This window comes from Tauraco erythrolophus, chromosome 2 (assembly GCF_009769465.1).
Source record: "Tauraco erythrolophus isolate bTauEry1 chromosome 2, bTauEry1.pri, whole genome shotgun sequence".
In the NCBI taxonomy this organism is placed as follows: Eukaryota; Metazoa; Chordata; class Aves; order Musophagiformes; family Musophagidae; genus Tauraco; species Tauraco erythrolophus.
In genome coordinates, this window is record NC_141466.1 from 71,358,940 (window position 1) to 71,377,562 (window position 18,623).

The following is an 18,623-nucleotide window of genomic DNA, read 5'->3' on the forward strand; positions in this document are numbered from 1 at the left end:
TGATGTCGGCAAAGCCGGAAAGGACATGGGCAGGTTCTTTGGGAATTGTCTTTGCTGCTCCACACTGGGTGGGCTCCGATCCCAGCAATCACTGCCAGCAGCACTGGCTGAATTCTCCCAAAATAAGGACAAGTGCAGCAGCACCCCAAAAACAGCCAGGAAGGGAAACCGGAGCACAATGTCCTCACCCAGCTCTGGTGATGCTTGGATAAGGAACGTCCTGCTCAGGGGACAGCTGGAGACGTGCTGCCCCGCCACGTCCACCTGCTAAAATAAGTCCTGGCTGGGACTCATGCCATGAGATAGCCTGGAAAAAATTACGCCGGGACACGCCGGATCTGTTTTGGGGATGAGGAGGGAGCCAGGCTCCTTTCCCAACAGGAAAATTTTGGCAGGGAGACTGGGAACATGCCTGTCTGGGGGAGGTGAGGGAGGACAGGTTGAGAACGGGCACATTTTGGTGCAGGAATAGGGCTCGGAGGTGCCGGTGCCGTCGTGGCTTGACGGATTTTCTCTCTCCTGCGCTGCAGCCACTGCTGGTGCTGCCATGAGGGCTGTGCTCTGGGACCTGCTGCTGCTCTGCCTCTTCGCCCGGGCGCGGGGCGACTGCCGGGGGGACTGCCTGCGCTGCGACCGCCACCTCTACCGGGATGGCTTTGACGTCCTCGTAAGTGCCTCTGCCTGCTGGCTTGGCCTCCTTCATGGGCAGCGCCCATGGGGGTGGCACCCATGGTTGCTGTGCCAGCTGCATCCCCAGAGGGGTAGACATCGGGTGGGCACCCTCCTCCCGGTGCCAGTGTTGGGGTTTGGGGTCAGGGGGGCTTTGGCTGCTGCTTGGCATGGAGATTCAAAGGGAAGGTGCCACCTGTCGTCACTGTTGCTCCTCCTTGGGCACCCACCAGGGACACCTTAGGACAAGATGGTCCTGAGGGAGGATGCAGACCCCAAATCGGCAGCTGGGAGTGATGGGAACAAGGCTGGGATGGCCCAAGGAGGGTCCCAAGACCATGAGCATCCCCAGCTTTCCTGTCCTCATGGCTTGTGGCATCACCGTCCCCACCTACACCAACTCTGGACCGCCCTGTCCCCCCACTCCATCCTCCAAGGAGGCACTGAAATCCCCCTCGGAGCCCTGTGGGAGCAGCTTTGCAGACAGCCAGCAAACCGCGGTGTTTTGAGGGACAGGACATCGGGCGCTCCACAGCCCCTCTCGCCCTCTTGAGTTGCCTCCAATAATGCACAGGAAGAGCCATTAAATCGCCGTTTTGGTTTTTTCCCAGTCCCTAATCCTTTCTTTTCCCCTCTGCTGAGCTGTGGCCAGGCAGCATTTCTTTCCATCCCATTCCACCTCTGCCCCCGGAGGGATTATCCATCACCTCCCCCCTCACCTATTTATTAGCGATGATAAATCACGGTGGGTTGAGATGTCCACCCACAAGGAGCCGGCAGCTCGGGAAGCCCCCAGGGCTGGGAAATGTCCCCCCAAAACCAGTGGGAAACATGGAGACATGCCCTTCTGCAATCACTTGTTGTCGCCACCAAGTTTCGGGGCGCGATTGCCCTGGTTTTGCCCCAAAATGTTGTTTTGCAGTCTGAAGGCACCAGCATCTCTGCAGGGATCCCCATCCTTCCCGCCTAATCCTGCTTCTGGAGCTGCATTTTGCTCTGTCTTCCCTGACCAGTAAGATGAAGAGGAGATGGGATGGCTGGTGGCTCACGGGTCGCATGCAAGGTTGTATCTCAAAGCAAGAGGAACTTGAGGTTTTTCAAGGCTTGGTTTCAGCTGGAAGAAGTGTCATGGTGGGATTTGATACAACTCTCCACCGTTTCCAAAGCAATGGTCAAGGAAGTCCCATCAGCGACATGGTTGATCCATCCTTCAGACATAGAAATAGGAGATGTCCCTGAAGTTACAGGCATGCCTGCATCATCATTGCAGCTGTCAGGGCAGGACAGGGACCAGCTGATGGAGCTGGTTTTCAAGACATGGATGAATCACCTACGTCCTGGCCCCCAGAGTCATCTAGGGACGGTGCAAAGCCATGGTGGCACCGTTAATGCCAATTGAAGGTTGGAAGGAGCTTCCTCAGGTAGTTTTGGCACTGGACGTGGAGGAGCGTTGGCTGGTGTTTATTGAGGACTTTCAAAACACTGCGAGCAGAAGCCGTTTCCATGTGAATTAAGACCAAAGCATGATGGCCCAGGACCCTGGGATGTTCATGGTGCTGTTTTGTGGATGAGTGAGAGGACCACAGATGGTCTTCAGACTGACGCCTGGGGTAATTCCTCCTGAAGCCTATTAGCTGGTGCTCATCAGAGCTGTCACCTGTGTGTGATCCACCACCTTTCATCTCCAAGGACATTGTCTATCAGCTGTAGACCCTGCCAAAGCCTTGAAGATCCCAGGACGGGATCTTGGCTTGGTGCAGGATATCTCTGATGTCTCTGCAAAGAGTCTTGTAGGTGTCCCACCATACAAGACCCTCGTCACCACCTCACTTCGGGACGACTATTCTTCTTTTTTCTTTTTGACTGAAAAGCCTGGCTGCCCTCGGGGGTGGAAATAGCCAATTGCTGCAGAGCCATGTGCTGAGCTGCAGCCCTGAGACACCACGTTGGGACTTGTAGCACCTCTCATCTGGCAAAGATAGTGAACCCATGGTGAAGAGGGTCTTTGCAAGGCTTTTGGTCTTGCAGATGGCCTGTAGTAATGAGACAAGCCAACATGCTTCAATACGAGGTCCTCCAGTTGGTGTTAAGCATTCAGAAGAGCCCACTATGAAGATAATACTGGGATGGAGACACTCCAAGGTGAGGGAAGACAACCCTTCCCTCCTGGACCCTCCAGCCCTGGTTTCTTTGGGCATTTATTGGGTTTGGTTCTTCTACAATATGCTCCTGGATGGTTTTCCCTGGATGCTGGTTTTGGTGGTACCAGCCCACAGCAGTGCTGGGTCTGTTTCCTGCCTTGGTGGGCAAGGCCTTTTGGAAAGGGCTAAGACACAAATGTGGTGGGATGCATCCGAGTGCTGAGGAAGCCCGATGGCACCTCTTGATGAGGCTGCTCTTGATGGCTTTTGAAGGGACATGGCAACCGGGATGGGTTCCTGGGGACTGGGAGGAGGCAGATGTCACACCTGTCTTTGAGGAAGGCATGAAGGAGGATCTAGGAAGCTATGGGCTGGTTGGCTTCACCTCAATCCTTGGGAAGGCAGTGGAGCACATCATCCTGCAAAGCATTTCCAAACGTATGAAGGACAAGAAGGTCATCGGGAGCAGCCAGCATGGATTTATGAAGGGGAAATCGTGCTTGACCAACCTAATAGTTTTCTGCAGTGAGACAACCTGCTTGTCTTGACTTTCATCAGGCTTTGACATTGTCTCCCATGACATCCTCGTAGACGAGCTGCTGAAGCACAAGGTAGATGAACAAGCTGTGAGGTGAACTGAAACCCGGGGGACCTTGACACCTTCGTTAATGACCAGGACGATGTGGCAGGCACACCCTCAGCAATCAGTAGATGATGCAGAGCTGGGAGGCATGGAAGGTAGACGACAGGGTTGTGCTGCCATCCAGAGGAACCTCGCCAGACTGGAGAAACAGGCGTTCATCTCATGAAGTTCAACAAAGAGAAGAGCAACGTCTTGCTCCTGAGGAGGAACAACCCCAGACGCGGGCTGTGCCATGGGCACACACCAGAGAGCCCTTCCCACCTCCACTGTCCCGTGACTTGGTGATTTTTTGGGCTCATGCCCAGCTGAAGGACACAGAAGTGCTGAGCATGGGGTGGTGGGATGGGAAATGGACATCAATGGGCAAGTGTGGAGCGTGTCCAGTGCAGAGCAGAGTCTGTCTAGGGAGGGTTGGGAGAGGGATGCCATGGCTCCCAGCATCTCCACCACCACCACCCCTGGGAGCCCAGGAACGGGTTTTGAGAGGGGACATCTCACCGAATGAGGCCAGGCAAGGACCAATGAGCTGCTGGCACCTTTCCATGTGTGTCTTCCAGTGCGTTGCATCGCTGAACAGGCTGGAAGTGGGGGGATGCCTGAGCTCCCGTCATTTGGGGTACACCACCCAGCACTGCCCGGCATCCTGCAGTCCCCAGGGGATCAAAACCCATCTGACACCCGTCCTTGTGTCTCCTGCGCAGGTCTGCATCCTGGAGTGCGAAGGCGAAGCCGTGCCGCGGGCCACCTGGGAGCTGTGTGCCTCCACTGTCGGCCGAGCCGCCCCGCAGCCCCGCGACCTCCAGGCCGTCGGCGACGCCCGGCACGGCGCGGTGCCGGCGGTGCCAGTGAACCCGCTGCAGGTAAGCGAACTGCTGCGGCACCGGGAAACCGAAGACGAAGGCGTCGAACCGGCGCCGGGCGCCTTCCCGCAGCCACCCGAGGACATTTCCCGACGACTCGGCGGTTTCCCACGAGGGACACGCGGCTCGTGGCCGGCACCGACGGCCAAGGGGGTGCAGAAGCGGTACGGGGGCTTCATCGGGGTCCGCAAGTCAGCGAGGAAGTGGAACAACCAGAAGAGGTTTAGCGAGTTCCTGAAGCAGTACCTGGGCATGTCGCCGCGCTCCAGTGAGTACGACATTGCCGGCAGCATCGGCGAGCACAACGAGATCTAACGGAGACCCATGCCGCCCGGCGAGGTCCGCCATGGCCAAAAAGTCAACCCTCTACCCCTCTACACCACATGTCCATAAGTGCAAATTCAAAATAAAAAAAAAAAAAAAAAAAAAGGGGTGAAAAAATAGGGAAATGGCTTGAGAATGTCAAATTGGAGACGGAGGAGGGATGTCGAGAACAGCATGTCGGCATTCGGAGGGTGCGCAGGGAAAAGGCCCTTTGCCGTCAGCTCTCCGGGGATGATGGGCGAAAGGGGTTTGTCCTCCACACCGAGTAGGTCTGAAGGATAGTTCAGTCTCTCAAAAAACAGGAAAAAAAATATTAAAATTAAAAAACTTCAAAACCTTAAAAAAAAATTAAATTAAAAAAAAAATTAAACTAAATGTTGAGAAATTTTTTAAAATTCAAATAAATTCAACTAAATTCAACTATAGCAGAACCTTTTCCTTTAGAACTTAAAGAATTCCTCCCCAAATGCTCCAGCTTCTCCTTGCCAAATGGAAGCAGCGGGGTTAACCCCACGGCTGCCGCTCCGCAGGCACCAGCATCATCCCGCCGCCGCTCAGCACCGGGATGCTCGCAGCCGCCAGCTCTCTTACCCTGCAGCTGCCGAGACCATCCAGCCCCAGACGCTCCCAAATCCACAATTTGGTAGAATTTGAAAATTTTTCCCCTTTATTTTTTCATTCTTTTTCTTTTTTTTTTTTTTACTCCCCCAGGTTGCATCTCCCTAAATCAGGGGATGCACCCCCAACCCCACAGCCCCCGGGAGAGAGTGCCTCGCTCCCTCCACTCTCGGCTCAGCTGCTTTTTTTTTTTCCTTCTTTTTTTTTTTCTCTCTTCGTTTTCTTCTTCTTTTTTTCTTTTTTTTTTATTTTTTTTTACTTTTTCTTTCTTTTCTCTATTTTTTTTTATTTTTTTTTATAGCGTTCCGGCACCGCATCCCAGCACCTTCCGCCAGGCACAGGCAAAATTAACCCTGCTCCTGTCCACCCCAGCAGCCTCCATCCTCTCTCTGACGGACCCCAAAGCGCTTCAGACTCACACACGTTCAGAAATCACTTTGCTCTTCACTCACTAAGACAGATTTAAACCGAGATCCGACGAATTTCGGCCTCCGCCGGCGACGAGAGCGGGACGCCGCGAGGCAGGGGGCAGAGGACGGCGGGGAGGGGAAACGTCAAAGAAATAAAGAAAAAAAAAAAAGAGATTTGGGGGAAAAAATGGATTTTTTTTTTTTTGTTTGGGGTTTTTTTTTGAGTTGGCCACTATGAAAAAGCCACTTGGGATCCTGCGAAAAATCAGCCCCCATCCAACATTCCCAGTGCCTTCCCTGGCAGCGCTTGGCATCCCCTGGCAGGGGGCTTTCGGCTTCACACAGGATTTATTTCCAATTTTTCTGACGGAGAATGCTGAGGAGTCACGTCCCGCCGTGACTCTGTCCCACCCGATGCCCAGAAAGCACCTGGAAATGGTTCTTTTTCCATTTTTTTTCCCACTTTTGATTTTTTTTTTATTCTTTCCTTCTTTTAAGTGTTTTCCTTGAAGTTTCACAAAGCCTCTGGGGTTGACTTCTTGCTCAGCAATACAAACCGCACGGGCGGGTGTTTTTGTTGCGTGTGTGTCCCCCTCCTCCCCGCCCCCGGCATGCATTGCGTCCCCCCCTTCCCCACGCCGGGATGCGGTTTTTCCGTGTCACTCCCAGAAGGATAATGGGATCTGGTTGATCTTTTGCCTAATTTGCTACCAAAAAAAAAAAAAAAAAAAAAAGCATATCCCGGGAATGACTTCGCCCGGGTCTCACCTGCAGCACTGCCCTTCTTCACTGTTTGTAAAAAAAAAAAAAAATATAGAATAATCCCGACGGAAAAAAAAAATTCCAAAATCTTGTTCTTTTTAATTGTTTCATACAAAGATTTCTCCATTAAACTTGTACATAGCAAAAGGATTAATAAATTAGTTTACTGTTTCTACAATATTATTGCGACTGGCGACCGTCACTTGGGTCAACGCCTGCAGAGCGGGTCCCGCTGCATGCCCCTCCCACCTCCCACCATGGGGAGTGGGATTGAGTCCCCCCCACTCAGCTGGGGAATGGTTTGGTTTTAGGGGAAAAAAGGAGGATTTGGGGAAATTTGTATGATTTCCAGAGTGGGGGCTTTTGGGACGGTAGATATTCCCCCTTGTGTGGGCTGTTGCAGAGCTACTGTGGGGGGGTTGTCGGTCCCATTGCACATGTGCCCCTCAGCCAAAATGAGATGGATCAGGGGGTTATTTGGGGGGAAAAAAGGGGATTTGAGGGTCCCAGTTTGCAAGCTGGGTTAGCGTCAGGCTCCGGGTGAACAACCAGCTCCAGGCAGGGACGGTGGCGACTTCTGCTGCTTTTTTCTTTGCCACCAAGAAAGAGGGGTTGGCAATTAAGAAATTAATTGAGGGAAGACATTGGCCAGTGGAAGGGTTTGCTTCGTCCCACTCTTCCCCCCCGCCTTTCAACATTCTCTTTCACCTCCACACAGGGAGGAAAAAATAAAATTATCCATTTTCTGCATCAAAGGCAACTTCTCAGCTCGATGTTTGACTGCGCGGAGTCCCCCACGGCAGGACACGGGTTAAAAACCACCAGGTTTAGCACTTATTAACCCCTCTCTGCGGCTTCCAGGTTAAAACTTGATGAATTTGGGTTTTTTTGGGAAAGAAGAGCAACAACAAAAAAGTGCTGCAGAGGGAGGGAGCGGCACTGCCAGCGCTGGGCAGACACTGCTATCTAGTGGTGCCAGGAACAGTTGTGCCAACTCCGACACCTCTGGGTCGAGGCCCAGCAGCCACAAACGGTGGCAGAAAGTGCCACCACCTCCATACTGGGGGACACAGGGGGTCCCCAAGGGACATGGCATGTCCCCGGGTGACACCACACGGGCCGCAAGGACGAGGCAGGCCAGCGAGCTACCAGGCAACTTTTCTTTTTATTTCTTATAAAATATATTTCATATTGCTGCTGTAAAAATTACATTTCACATTTTTATTTTTTAACTTTCTTTTTTTTTTTTTGTCCTCTTCTTTTTTTTTTTAAACAATAAAAATAATACTTGGAAGACAGCTGAGAAAAGCTCCGACAAGACAGAAAATTCACTGATAACGGCATTGTCCCCACTCGGTCGGGAAGCCAGTGGCCCCACAGGGGCATGGCCGCAGCGACAAGTGTCCCCAACCCCTTCCCTGCTCCATGACACCTCCACCTGTGTGTCTCCTGCCAACAGGAGCAACGACGTGGGGTCACCCTGCGCTAAACCGACTCACTTCACCTTTCGGGGTCCGACTACCCCCCAGCAGCAGTTGGAGTGGGCACAGCGTCCTGCTGGAGAGGGAGGAGCAGCCTCCAATTAATTAGTGCCCAATTAAGAGGTTCCTATATACATACATATATATGGGAGACAAGCAGGGGATGAGGGAAAACCTCTCTGAGCTGGATTTACAGGTGGGGGTTACCCGCAGTTGAGGCCAAAGAGGAGTTTTCTTGAGACCAAGCGAGACTCAAGTGTCAGGAGGAAAAGTCCAACGGTTGGGAGGTGGCTGGAAGTGAGTTAAAAAATAATAGGGCAGGGACAAAATATATATATAATATATATTCAATGCAACCAACTCGATAGACAGGGTGAAAGCCAGCTGTCGTTTCTGCAAAATACGAGAGGTTTTCTTTTTTTCAAGTGGTAAAAATTCCGAAATACTCCCAAACCAGAAGGAAAAAAAAAACCAAAAACCAAACAACCCACCCTGCACAGTTCTCCACTAAAAATAAAATAAAAAACACAACAGAAAAGTCATGAGCATAAGGACAATTTTGTCAGCTAAGTCCGTACCGCAAAAGCCCTCGGAAAAGCAGCTGCACGCCCCTCCCGTGCCCCCGATAAAACACCACCGATATAAAATACTCCTACACGATAATCCCTGCGGCTGCTGGGCAGTAAGTGCTACGCGCTGCGCGAGGAGGAGGAGGCACTGCGAGGGCCAGGGCCGAAGGGCAGTGGGGGGGCTGCTTCCCTGTTTCCTGGGGTGGGAAGAAGGGGGGTCCTACCAGCCCCTTCGTCTCACCCAGGGACGCCACATGCACCTGCTTGTTCCAAAGCTGCTGACGCCTTTTTCTTCCTTTTTATATAATTCTTTTTAAAAAAGCATTTTTAAGAAAAAAGCAGAAAGTTATTTTCGCTTTATTTTTCGGACACCTGAGCTCCCACCAGTGAAAAATCTGGTCCTCTGAGGCAGATCCGGGCCGGGAAGGGCCGGGGGTGTCGATGTCATACCCCTGTTTCAGGAGGATGAACCCCCTACACCAGCTGGCGTGATGCCACCACCCCGATGCCGACCTGGATGGCTTGTTCGAAGTTTCCTGAGTGATTTTGCTGAGAGCCGCGGGAGCCAAGTTGTGTCGGCCAGTGCCTTTTTGGGGCAGAAAGGGCATAAAAAGCAAAAAGTAAAATCTCTGGTCCTGCCTGGGTCTCTCTGATGTTGTGGGGGGAAAGGCACAAGGTCTGAGGGAAAGCAAAAATTCAGGGTTTTTTTTCCTTCTATGCTCTGGGTGCTGCTTCGAGCCCCTTTTTTGAAAAACATTTGGAAAAATAAAAATGCAGCGAGGGGCTGTGTGGGATTTCCCAAAGTGTCAACTCGCTTCTGGAGAGCCACCAGCATCGCTGAAAACCTGCCTGCACCCTGGCAGCGCCGGGCCCTTCCTGAAAGGATAAACATGCCGAGCTCTGCCAGGCGACGCAGGGTGGATGTCGCCAGCTCGGCTGTTCAAACACTGGAGGTCAGACAGCAGCATTTTCTTTATTGAAAAAAAACAAACCAAACCAAAACTATTTTTAAAGTAGTGCAACAACTGCCCCACACAATTAATTGTCACCGGGGCCATGGATGCACAGCACCAACTTGCAACGCGGTCTGGAAAGTTGTTCTCGCAATAAAACACTCAACCTGGGAGCCTGCAAAGTCCGCGATGCCAGCGGGAAAAGGCTTTTCCTGACTTTTTGCTCTCAACACCAGGCTCCGGCAGGGACGGGAGCCTGAGGGAGCAGCTCTCAAGGAGCAACACCTCTCCTCTTCCCCAGGATTTGAGCTGGATCTGTCCAGACTCACCCAGCGATGAAACTCCGCAGGGTTGTATCCTGCCTGGATAGTATCCTGCCAGTTTTGCTCCTGCTTTCCAGCGGCCAACATTTTGCATCCGCCAGTTTGATACTGGAGAGAAGAGAAGGTTGCGGGACAATACACTGCTTGTATGTACAAAGTTACAAATGAACAACAAAAAAATACCCCAACACGCCAACAAACACCAGTAACCCGCTTCGCCTGCCCACCCGATCCTTCAACAACGGGGCTCGTGATGATCTGGGTATCAATATCGCACTCTCTCCGCCATTTGATGCACTTTTATAAGGAAAGTTGAGCCTCAGCGCGGGGTCCTTAAAACACGCCGGGCTCAAGCCGCGTGCAGGGATTGCTCTCAGCTCCATGACTGCAGGTTTACGGCCTGTGATTATCAAAACGCAACAAAAAAAAAAAAAAATTAAAATCCAAATGGCTGCCTGTCCCAGCGAGGGGGAAAGCCAACGGGGCAATCCGGCCCCCTGGCCACCGCATCCTGGCCCAAACACCAAGTGCAATATCACCACCAGCGATGCTGGTGTCAGTGGGACGGTAACGACAGTTGGGTTGGGTAAATACGTGTTTTAAAGGATGGAAGTCAGAAAACTGACTCCCAGTGGGCTTGATGGGATTCAAAAGCAAATATTGAAGCGTTTTGCTGATTGGGGCCATACAGTAATGCTAAGGGAAAGTCCTTCCCAGTCCTCCCAGCTGCCTTCATTGGTGCAATCATTAAATACCAAAAATAACTTGCTCAGCCTAGTTTTGAAAGACACAGCGAGGCCACAACATCAGTTTTCATGGAGCTAAGCAGACTCACAAAGCCTAAAACCACCAGGTTTTGCCTTAAAAACTCTCATAGTTTTCCTGATTAAAATGTTTTGGGTGGGGTTTTTTTGCCTTGCCTAACTGCCTCCAAAAACGATGCGCCGGAACGGACCGAGGCACACGCAGGTGTGATGTGACACGAGCAAAGCCCACATCCATGCAGGGAACGAAACCTCAGATTCCTGTCCCGAGAACCGCTCCCGCCTTGCTTGCAGCAACCCCAACAGCATTTTCTTTTTTAAAGCTATTAATTGTTACCGATTCCCTCCCTTAAAGGATACCAGGGATTTGCACTTTCTAGGTAGTCAAAGGACACGGGAAGCTGCTCAATGCCTCATCCCAGTCACGCTGCGACAGCTGAGGAGATTTTCAGGCTGATCTGGGAAATGCAGGAAGGTCTTTGGTCCCCAGATTGCCTACAATCTCTCCCAAACTCCAAGGAACTGGCTTCCTTCCCTCCCAGCCCCAGCTTTTACTGTACAAAGCGAGATATTTCTCAGATTAAAAAACAGAAACCATTGGAAAAAGTTTTTTTTAAAAAAAGAGCAAACCCAGCAGATGTACAATATACAGAAGGAGGAATTTACACGCAGCTCTGGAGGTGTCTTCTGGGGTCACAGGAGGTACCTCCAAGGTCCCTGGTTGCAGCAGTGAGGGACTCCGGTGCTCCCCGGGCAGGAGCAGGGGGAGAGATGCGGCACTGCAGTGCTGCACTCAGTCCAGGGAAGCGCTGACAGGCTTTTTTCCACCGGCAAGGCCGTGCACCACTGGTCCCGGTGCTCGATGCCGTACACCTTACGGCACTTTTGGCTTCACCACGGACTTTCCTGCAAAAGGAGGGAAAAAAAAACAAACCAAAAAACCACAACATTTATCCACTTGTTACAGAACTTTGGTCCTGTATCTACGGGTAAGGCCCTGTAACCAGCGGAGATGCAGCAGGGCACCCCCCTTTTGCTGACAGACTCCACCTCTGCTCCCCCCAGGCCGGCGGACCCTCACCTGGTGCCGATGGACACCCTGGGTGGCGAGGCAACGATCAGGTGGGACTTGAGCATTGGCGTCGGTGGCTGGGGTTCGCTGAAGCTGAGCGACCGGCTCCGCACCTACGGGGAATCAGGTGTCAAAGGGTATGTGGAACGATGGGCCCCATCCTGTGTGGGCCCTGGGCAGAGCAGCAGGAGACACGGGTGCCCCCAGCCCACAAATCTGGACATGCAAAGTGGGGAGCGAGAAAGCAGAGACAACGTCCTCGTATCTCCCAGCCCAATCCTGCACCCCAGAAGGATGAAGGGGAAATACATGCAAAACTCACCGGTGACAGGGATGGGAGAGTCGATGTGGCAGTGGCCCAGCTGATGCTGGTGAAGATGTGGGGGGACACTGGAATTTGGATTGAGGGCAATGCCTGTCAGGGAAAAGAGGGGTCAGCATTAGCCTTGAGGTCCCCCTGTTCCCATGTGCCACCCCACAGGCCCACCTCCTTGTGAAGACCAGCCTGGAGTACCCACAAACTGAGAGCAGGATGGAATCCCTATGCAACCTCTCCTCCAGCGCCAGATCCTGCTAACACGGGGCACAGCACACGTGTCGTGTCACCCTTCGCTGGGGCACAGCAGCTTCTTCACTCCCGCAGCCACTTTTGTTTGCAACACCAAACCACACGCACCAGCCTGGTCTACATGTATATATTTTTGCACCTATTACATATGCCATCAAGAAATGCACTTTCTGCTTTTGGATGATTTGCATCCATTCCCTGGAGTGAGAACGGATATACGCACAGCTTATAGGTCTATATAGTCTGTCCCTGTGCTGGCTCGCAGCTCCCAAACAGCGCTGGGCTCTCAAGCAAGGACAAGGATGGCTGAGCCAGGGTGCCCCTGGGGCCACCACTCTGGGTCCCCAAGTTTCCCATGCCTCAAAAGCCCGTGCAGAGGAGACGTGCAGGATCCGGCGCAGCTGCATTCCAGTGCTGCGTTATCTGCCTGCAGAAGGGTGTGTTGCATACCAGCATGGGGTAACTGTAGGGGAGCGGAGGCCGGCAGCACCCCCCAGCCCGGGATGGCTGCGGTGGAAGCACCCCAGCCCCTTAACCAGGCATTAATGGAGGCCGGTTGCTCAGGGGCTGAAGGGCAGCCAGGCAGGGGATGATGCTACACCAGCAGCAAAGTCTCTCCGTGTGCGGGGGAGTCCAATGAAACATCCACAGCAGGCACTCGCAGAGCAAACCGGACCCTGAGCTGCCCTTCAGCAAGATTTTGAGAGGTGACTTGTCCCCAGGAGATGCCACCAGCTCACCTGGTAGCATGATCAGCCGGGATGGCCAGAAGGAGCTGGGGCAGATGCTCAGGGCGCTGCTGGCTAGGGGGGTCCAGTGCTGGCTGCTCACAGCAGTGCCTCCGGCTTCGCCAGGCTTGCTGAATGATGATGGGCGGACGCGGACGTGGGGCTGGTGGCGGCAGTGGCCGCCTCCGGCGCCGGCTCTTCCTTCACCTGCACTTCGGTGTAGTAGAAATCCTCCTCCCGCTTCCGCTGGTCAGAGTCTGCGCCGTCCCTGCCCAAAAGGAAAAAGGGAGAATGGTGAAAAAGGCGGTTCTGTTTCCATCAAGGCATGTGGCCCTCAACTTCCCTGGGGGAGAGTGATCTCGCCGACCCAGGCAGAGCAGCTTCGCTCCCAGGCTCCAAAGCATCACATCGGCTGCAATCAGCAACAGCCACTGCCTCCGCAGCAGCACTCCGCACGTCTAAGGAAGATCAATACCTCTTCCAGGGCCTTCAGAAACGCCGGCACATTGACCGGGCGCCACTGAAAATCCACTGCTCATTTCTAACCGAGTTCATTTAGCACAGCTGCTGACGAGGCCCCGCAGTTCACCGGCAGGAAACAGCCGCTAAAGTCATTCATTATTATCTTCCCAGTGCGCTTATCCGGCACTGGATGGCAGTCCAGCGCTGCCTACTGCATCACAGCCCTTCTGTCCTCGCCTTTCCCAGAGCATTCACGTTTGCAAGGGAGGAGGGGGAAAATACATACCAGAAAACATGGAAAAGCACAAGAAAATCACTTCGTATTTCGGAGGAAATTCAGAGGAGATCAGGACAAAGCAAAGTGAACTGCCAAAGGGGCAGCCGCCACCAGGATGGCACATAGGTGCCCGTGCCAGCCCCCATGGCCGAGCTGCAGCTGGCCACTGTCACAGCAGGCACTCAGGCTGCCAACCCTTGTGGAACCTCCCTGGGCTGTCACTTTTTCGCCTCTGCCGCAAGCGCAGGGCTCACGTGTAACCTGAACTCCCCCCTGTGCAAAACGCATACCTGAGCTGGGCAATCCCAAAGCCCAAATGAGGCTCCTGTGCCTCCCAGACGCCCTCCCTCCGCTCCCTGAAGGGGGGACACAACATTGGATGCAGTGACACGGACTGCTTGGCTGAGAACTGCCAAGCTCAGTGCACAGAGGCCGCTACCTCTGACACAGAGGACACTCGCTGCAGGAATCACAAATTACGCAGCAGCAGGGCACGCAGCTTCAGTGTGGGACAGGGATCGAGGAGGTGAAATCTTTGCCTTACCCGAGGTGCTGGGTCTTGACGTGCCGCTTGATGCCGACGATGGAGCGCAGGACCTTGCCGCAGCTTGGCCACAGGCACTTGTACATCACTTTCACCGAGTTCTGGTGGAGAGACAGCCCGTGTCACCCCCTGCCCAGTGGCAGCGTCTTCCCCTCCATGGGACGCTGGCTCAGCTCGAGCCACTCCACCACCGCTGGGACTCCCCACCCCGCAATGGCAGCAGTACCTTCCTCTTTCGCGGAGCGGGCTCATCAAGGAGAAAGGGGTCGGAGTCAGTCTCGAAGCCATCGTCTGCGTGGGGGGAGCTGAGGGCCTCACTGGAGTACTTGGGGCTGCCCGCGGGGTGGGGGGGCGAAGGGGTGGAGATGTCGCTGCCCCCGCTCCAGTGCCCGCTGGTGGTGCTGCTGCCGCTGTCTGAAACGTCGCCGCTCTCCTTCCAGGGATCACATGCTACCCGTGAGGCTGCAGGGAGGGGACATGGCGCTGACATCCTCAGCTCAGGGTCAAGCAAACCACCCCCCTAAGCAGAGTCCAGCCCTGCGGTTGGATAATCTGCGACAACCGTTTGCCTCTATGTACTTATTTTTTTAAAAACTTGGCAAGGTGAAGCCTTGACACCTTTGCACTGCACCAGCTCCCAGTTATTGGTCATTTATCCCTTTTTTCCCCTCCCCATCCTCCTTGGCATCAGTGCAATCCCATGGGCACAGCCGGCACACGGCGAGCAGCCAGCACCAGGGCACGCACATTTCCCACGGCTCCAGGCAGCTATTTTTATCTCTCCTGCTGCATTTGACTCCTCGGGAATGAAACTGCCTCTAAAAAAAGGAGCGACCGGGCGGTGCTCCCCGACTCGGGACTCCTGCAAGGGGTCCCCGGCCCCCAGGGATGGCTGCGGAGAGCAGGGTTACTCCCACTGTGCTGCCAGGGGTGTTCCGGCTTGCTTGGCCCCAACCAGTGCCGGCACCCATGGGCTCTTTTGGAACTCTGGTACCACTTCCTGGCCACCTCCAGCCCAGTATAGTCCCTGTCCTGGCAAGTATTAGGCACCAGGCAAGGCATCTCTGCAGCGAGCAAAAGCCCTGGCACTGAGATCCAAAGGACATAGCATGTTTCTTCAAGTCTCCTTTGTTTTGAATGTTTTTATTTAACAAAATATAGGTATATTTAAATGCATACTCACGGGGGATGCCACTTTCACCGCTGGGAGGGCTCTGCACCACGGGCTGCAGGAGAGGCTCGTCAGCACCATGGCTGCCACCATCTCAATCTCTACTGCGGCATCAGCTTTCCTGCACCGTGAGGGGAGAGATACGAAATGCATGGAGGAAAAAGCAGAGGAACAGCCCAAGTATGACCCGGGAGTCACCAGGCACCCAAAGGACAGCAGAACCTGCAGCAGCACAGGTTTCCCCCTGCCTCCCTCCATAAGCTTTGAGTCATTTCTAAGTCACTGGGAAGAAGTTTTCTCCCCATTTGGAAAAAAAAAAAAATTTAAATCCCCTTAATCCTAAATTTAACCATCCTATGGATAATCTGCGCTGGGAAGGCAGATATATTCCCAGCATCACCACTCTCTCCGTTGATGTAAAACCAAGCGCGAGTGCTGCCAGAGCCACCAAGAGCCCCTCTTCTGTCTGACTGAGATACCACGAGCCAAAGGCACAAACCTCTTGGGTACATCGATGTTGCTGGATACGGATCTCTGCAGTGCCTCGGAAGGGCTGGGACCACCGGCTGCGGGCAGGGTGTGGGCTGGAGCACAGCTGGCTGCATGTCCTGCACTCTCCAGCAGCCTGCAAGCCCTGCTCTGGCAGCAGCACCTTCATCCTGTCGCTCAGTGGGTTGTGCTGCTCCACGAGGCCAGCACACTCCTGCCCATTGTAGGTGACGAGGACCTGAAAACGGCACGAGAGGGGTTGGTGCCACTCGCTGCTCCGGGTGATGTCCAGCCACAGAACAAGCAAGCCTTCACCCGCCACAGGATCCCCTCTCCTCCTGCAGCAGCAGCAGAGGGGGCCACAAAAGGCTTTAGGACGAAAGCAGAGCCTGTCCTGAAGGGCTTGGACTTCAGACTGCTGTCACAGCAAACCAGAGGTGGCCAGGCTTCATCCTGACCCCACCACAAAGAGATCTGCTCTTTCCAGGCACAAGCTCTCTGACTCCAGCAATCCCAAATTGATGGATTTCCTGAGCCGGTATGAACCACCTCTGAGTGTGGTTAACTTTCGGTGGACTTTTCTCCAATGCATTTGGTCTGCTTTGGCTTTGCTCTCATGCCATCCTGCTGCAAGGACTCCCACAATTATTACACACCCTGGCACAGGACGTAGATAAAAGGATTAAAAGCCAGAGGGAGATGGGAGAACGGAGGTTTCCTGGGCAAAGTGATGCTGAATTTACACCTTGGCTCCTCCACTCCCGGCTCCTTTGGGTAGGAGGAGAGATGTGCAAACCTCACCTCCTCCTTCACAGCGTCCCAACTCCTGATGGGCGGTTTTCCACCACTACCACCCATGAGCCTATTTCTGTTAATGGAAATGTATCTGTGTCAAAATACACTACATGTGTCTCCGGTTATTTATAGGAACAGGAACATGTCTTTATGGAAGCACTACAGGTGTCACATCAAGAAGCCGATACAGGATGGACACGCGTACCCATACCCTGACTGGAGAGGTGCCTGCGAGACCATCTCAGGTGAGACCTCCAGCAGAAATAGCAAGGTGGAAAAGCTACCCATGGCAGGATGAGGATTAAGGGAATCAGTGCAAGGATCAGGACACAGAAGGCCCTGACTCTGCTTTCTGAAAACAAGGAGCAAAACTTCCCTGTGAACCACACGGGCTGTCCTCCAGACCGTGCACAGCATGAGGAGCCGACATCTCCTTTGGCTTTGCACAGCCGCCGGCACAGGTCCCAGCTGTCGCTGGGAGGTGAAGACATCCTATCACTATTTTTATGCCACTCCCAGCAAAAGCAAGTGAGCAAAATGCTCCACAGCAGAGAACATAGGAGAAAACAGCTCCACTGTCCTGTGGCTAATAAACACAGGGCAGGAGGAGCCAAAAAACCAAAAAGGGGCCTTTTTTACACTCCATTGCACAAGCTCTGCCCAGAAAAGGGTTTACAGTTCTGCAGGTAGCAGCCAAGAAACAGGCTCTACATCAGCAGCTCACACCTCCAATTGGACAGTGCTGCCTGGCCAGGCATTAACAGGAACCGTTCCGGTGGGATCAAGAAAGAGCCCTGTTCCCTGCCCCAGGCAGCATCCTGGCCAAGGCACTGCTCTCCTAAGGATCAGGAGCCCAGAATACAAGAAAGGGCGGGTCCAGCAGGACAAGATGTCCTTTGACATTGAGTGAGCCACTGAACCTCACTCTTACCTAGGAACTTCTTCACCACATACATCCACATTATCGACCCTCAACCCTCCAGCAAAAGCTGCTGCAGACCGAGCTCTGAGCCCTGAGGCTCATCACTATTGTGGCAAAGCTGAGGGGCTCTTTGCCACGTTCCTTCAGGTGTAAACGTGGGTTATGGAGAGACAGGATAACTTCATGGAATAGAAGCCTGTTGGGAGTCATTAAATCTATAGAAACATCACACTCAGTCTCAGAGTTGGAGAACACTGGACGGAGGCGTCAGGTCTTCTTACTGTTTTTCTCTGGACCCCACTTTTGGCTAGGATTGGAGAAATCTCCTGGAGGAGATGGATCTCCACTTGAGCTGGTATGGTCCAAATCCATCAGGTACGGCTGGAGCCAAGTGCACTAACGTCAACGCCCATTAACGACTCTCGCTAATTACAGATACCCACTGCACCTTACACTAGGAGAGCCCCAGGAGTTTTATTCCCCAACAGAGCCACCCGCCAGAGCACATCCCACCAGCCAAGGACACAGAGAGCCTCCTTACGTACTTGCTGCCCAGTGCAGAGCTGCTGGCAGCCAGGGCTGTGGAACCGGGGTGCCTGGCTGCTCTCCTCCACCGACGGCACACAGGATCCATCCTCTCGTGGCACTGCATGGGCAGACGCACGGCCCAGGTCAGTCGGCAAGCCGGGGATCTGGGTGGCTACCAGCACCCCGTCGGCCAAGGCGCCGGGGGCAGAGATGCGGGTGCCTAGCAGGGAGCGCTTCCCCAAGCGCCTAGACAGCACGCTCGCCATCTTGGACACGCTGTGGAAAAGACAGACAGACATGGGGTGTTACTTCCAGTGTAGGATCACGACATTCAACTGCCATCTTCCCCCCACTGCCACCCTGGGAGCCAAGAAAGCAGCTCTCTGCTGCTCCAGCATCCCCAGGCACTGAGACCCCTTGGGGATGTGGGGACAGTGGTGTGCCTGAGCTTCCTCCACCCTGCAGCTAGTCTTTATGGTCATTTATAAAACTCTCTGGAGAAAAAAAAAAAGGGATGACCCAGTCCAAAGGAATGCCACGATGCAGCCAG

The 18,623-nt window shown here is 53.6% G+C and overlaps 2 protein-coding genes across 2 annotated transcripts; one reads left to right on the forward strand and one right to left on the reverse strand.

Moving 5' to 3' along the window:
• Positions 1-547: 547 nt before the first annotated feature.
• PNOC (prepronociceptin) lies at positions 548-5,606 on the forward strand. The gene is made up of 3 exons (XM_086624366.1): positions 548-667; positions 4,155-4,581; positions 5,557-5,606. The coding sequence occupies exons 1-3, from the start codon at positions 548-550 to the stop codon at positions 5,604-5,606; spliced, it is 597 nt and encodes a 198-aa protein (XP_086480492.1).
• A 5,573-nt stretch (positions 5,607-11,179) lies between these two features.
• ZNF395 (zinc finger protein 395) lies at positions 11,180-18,339 on the reverse strand. The gene is given in 14 exon segments (XM_086625673.1): positions 11,180-11,350; positions 11,352-11,404; positions 11,407-11,423; positions 11,599-11,702; positions 11,912-12,094; positions 12,997-13,153; positions 14,169-14,269; positions 14,395-14,630; positions 15,352-15,396; positions 15,399-15,460; positions 15,839-15,888; positions 15,891-15,964; positions 15,967-16,066; positions 18,091-18,339. Coding segments are annotated over 14 exon segments (1,602 nt in total).
• Between the last annotated feature and the right edge of the window lie 284 nt (positions 18,340-18,623).

What these genes read in the sequence shown, in the direction of transcription:
- PNOC (XM_086624366.1), top strand. Translation starts at nt 548, where the DNA reads ATGAGGGCTGTGCTCTGGGACCTGCTGCTGCTCTGCCTCTTCGCCCGG. An exon ending in GGGATGGCTTTGACGTCCTC is followed by an intron (nt 668 to 4,154) that starts GTAAGTGCCTCT and finishes TCTCCTGCGCAG; the next exon opens with GTCTGCATCCTGGAGTGCGA. An exon ending in GGGCATGTCGCCGCGCTCCA is followed by an intron (nt 4,582 to 5,556) that starts GTGAGTACGACA and finishes TTTTTTTTATAG; the next exon opens with CGTTCCGGCACCGCATCCCA.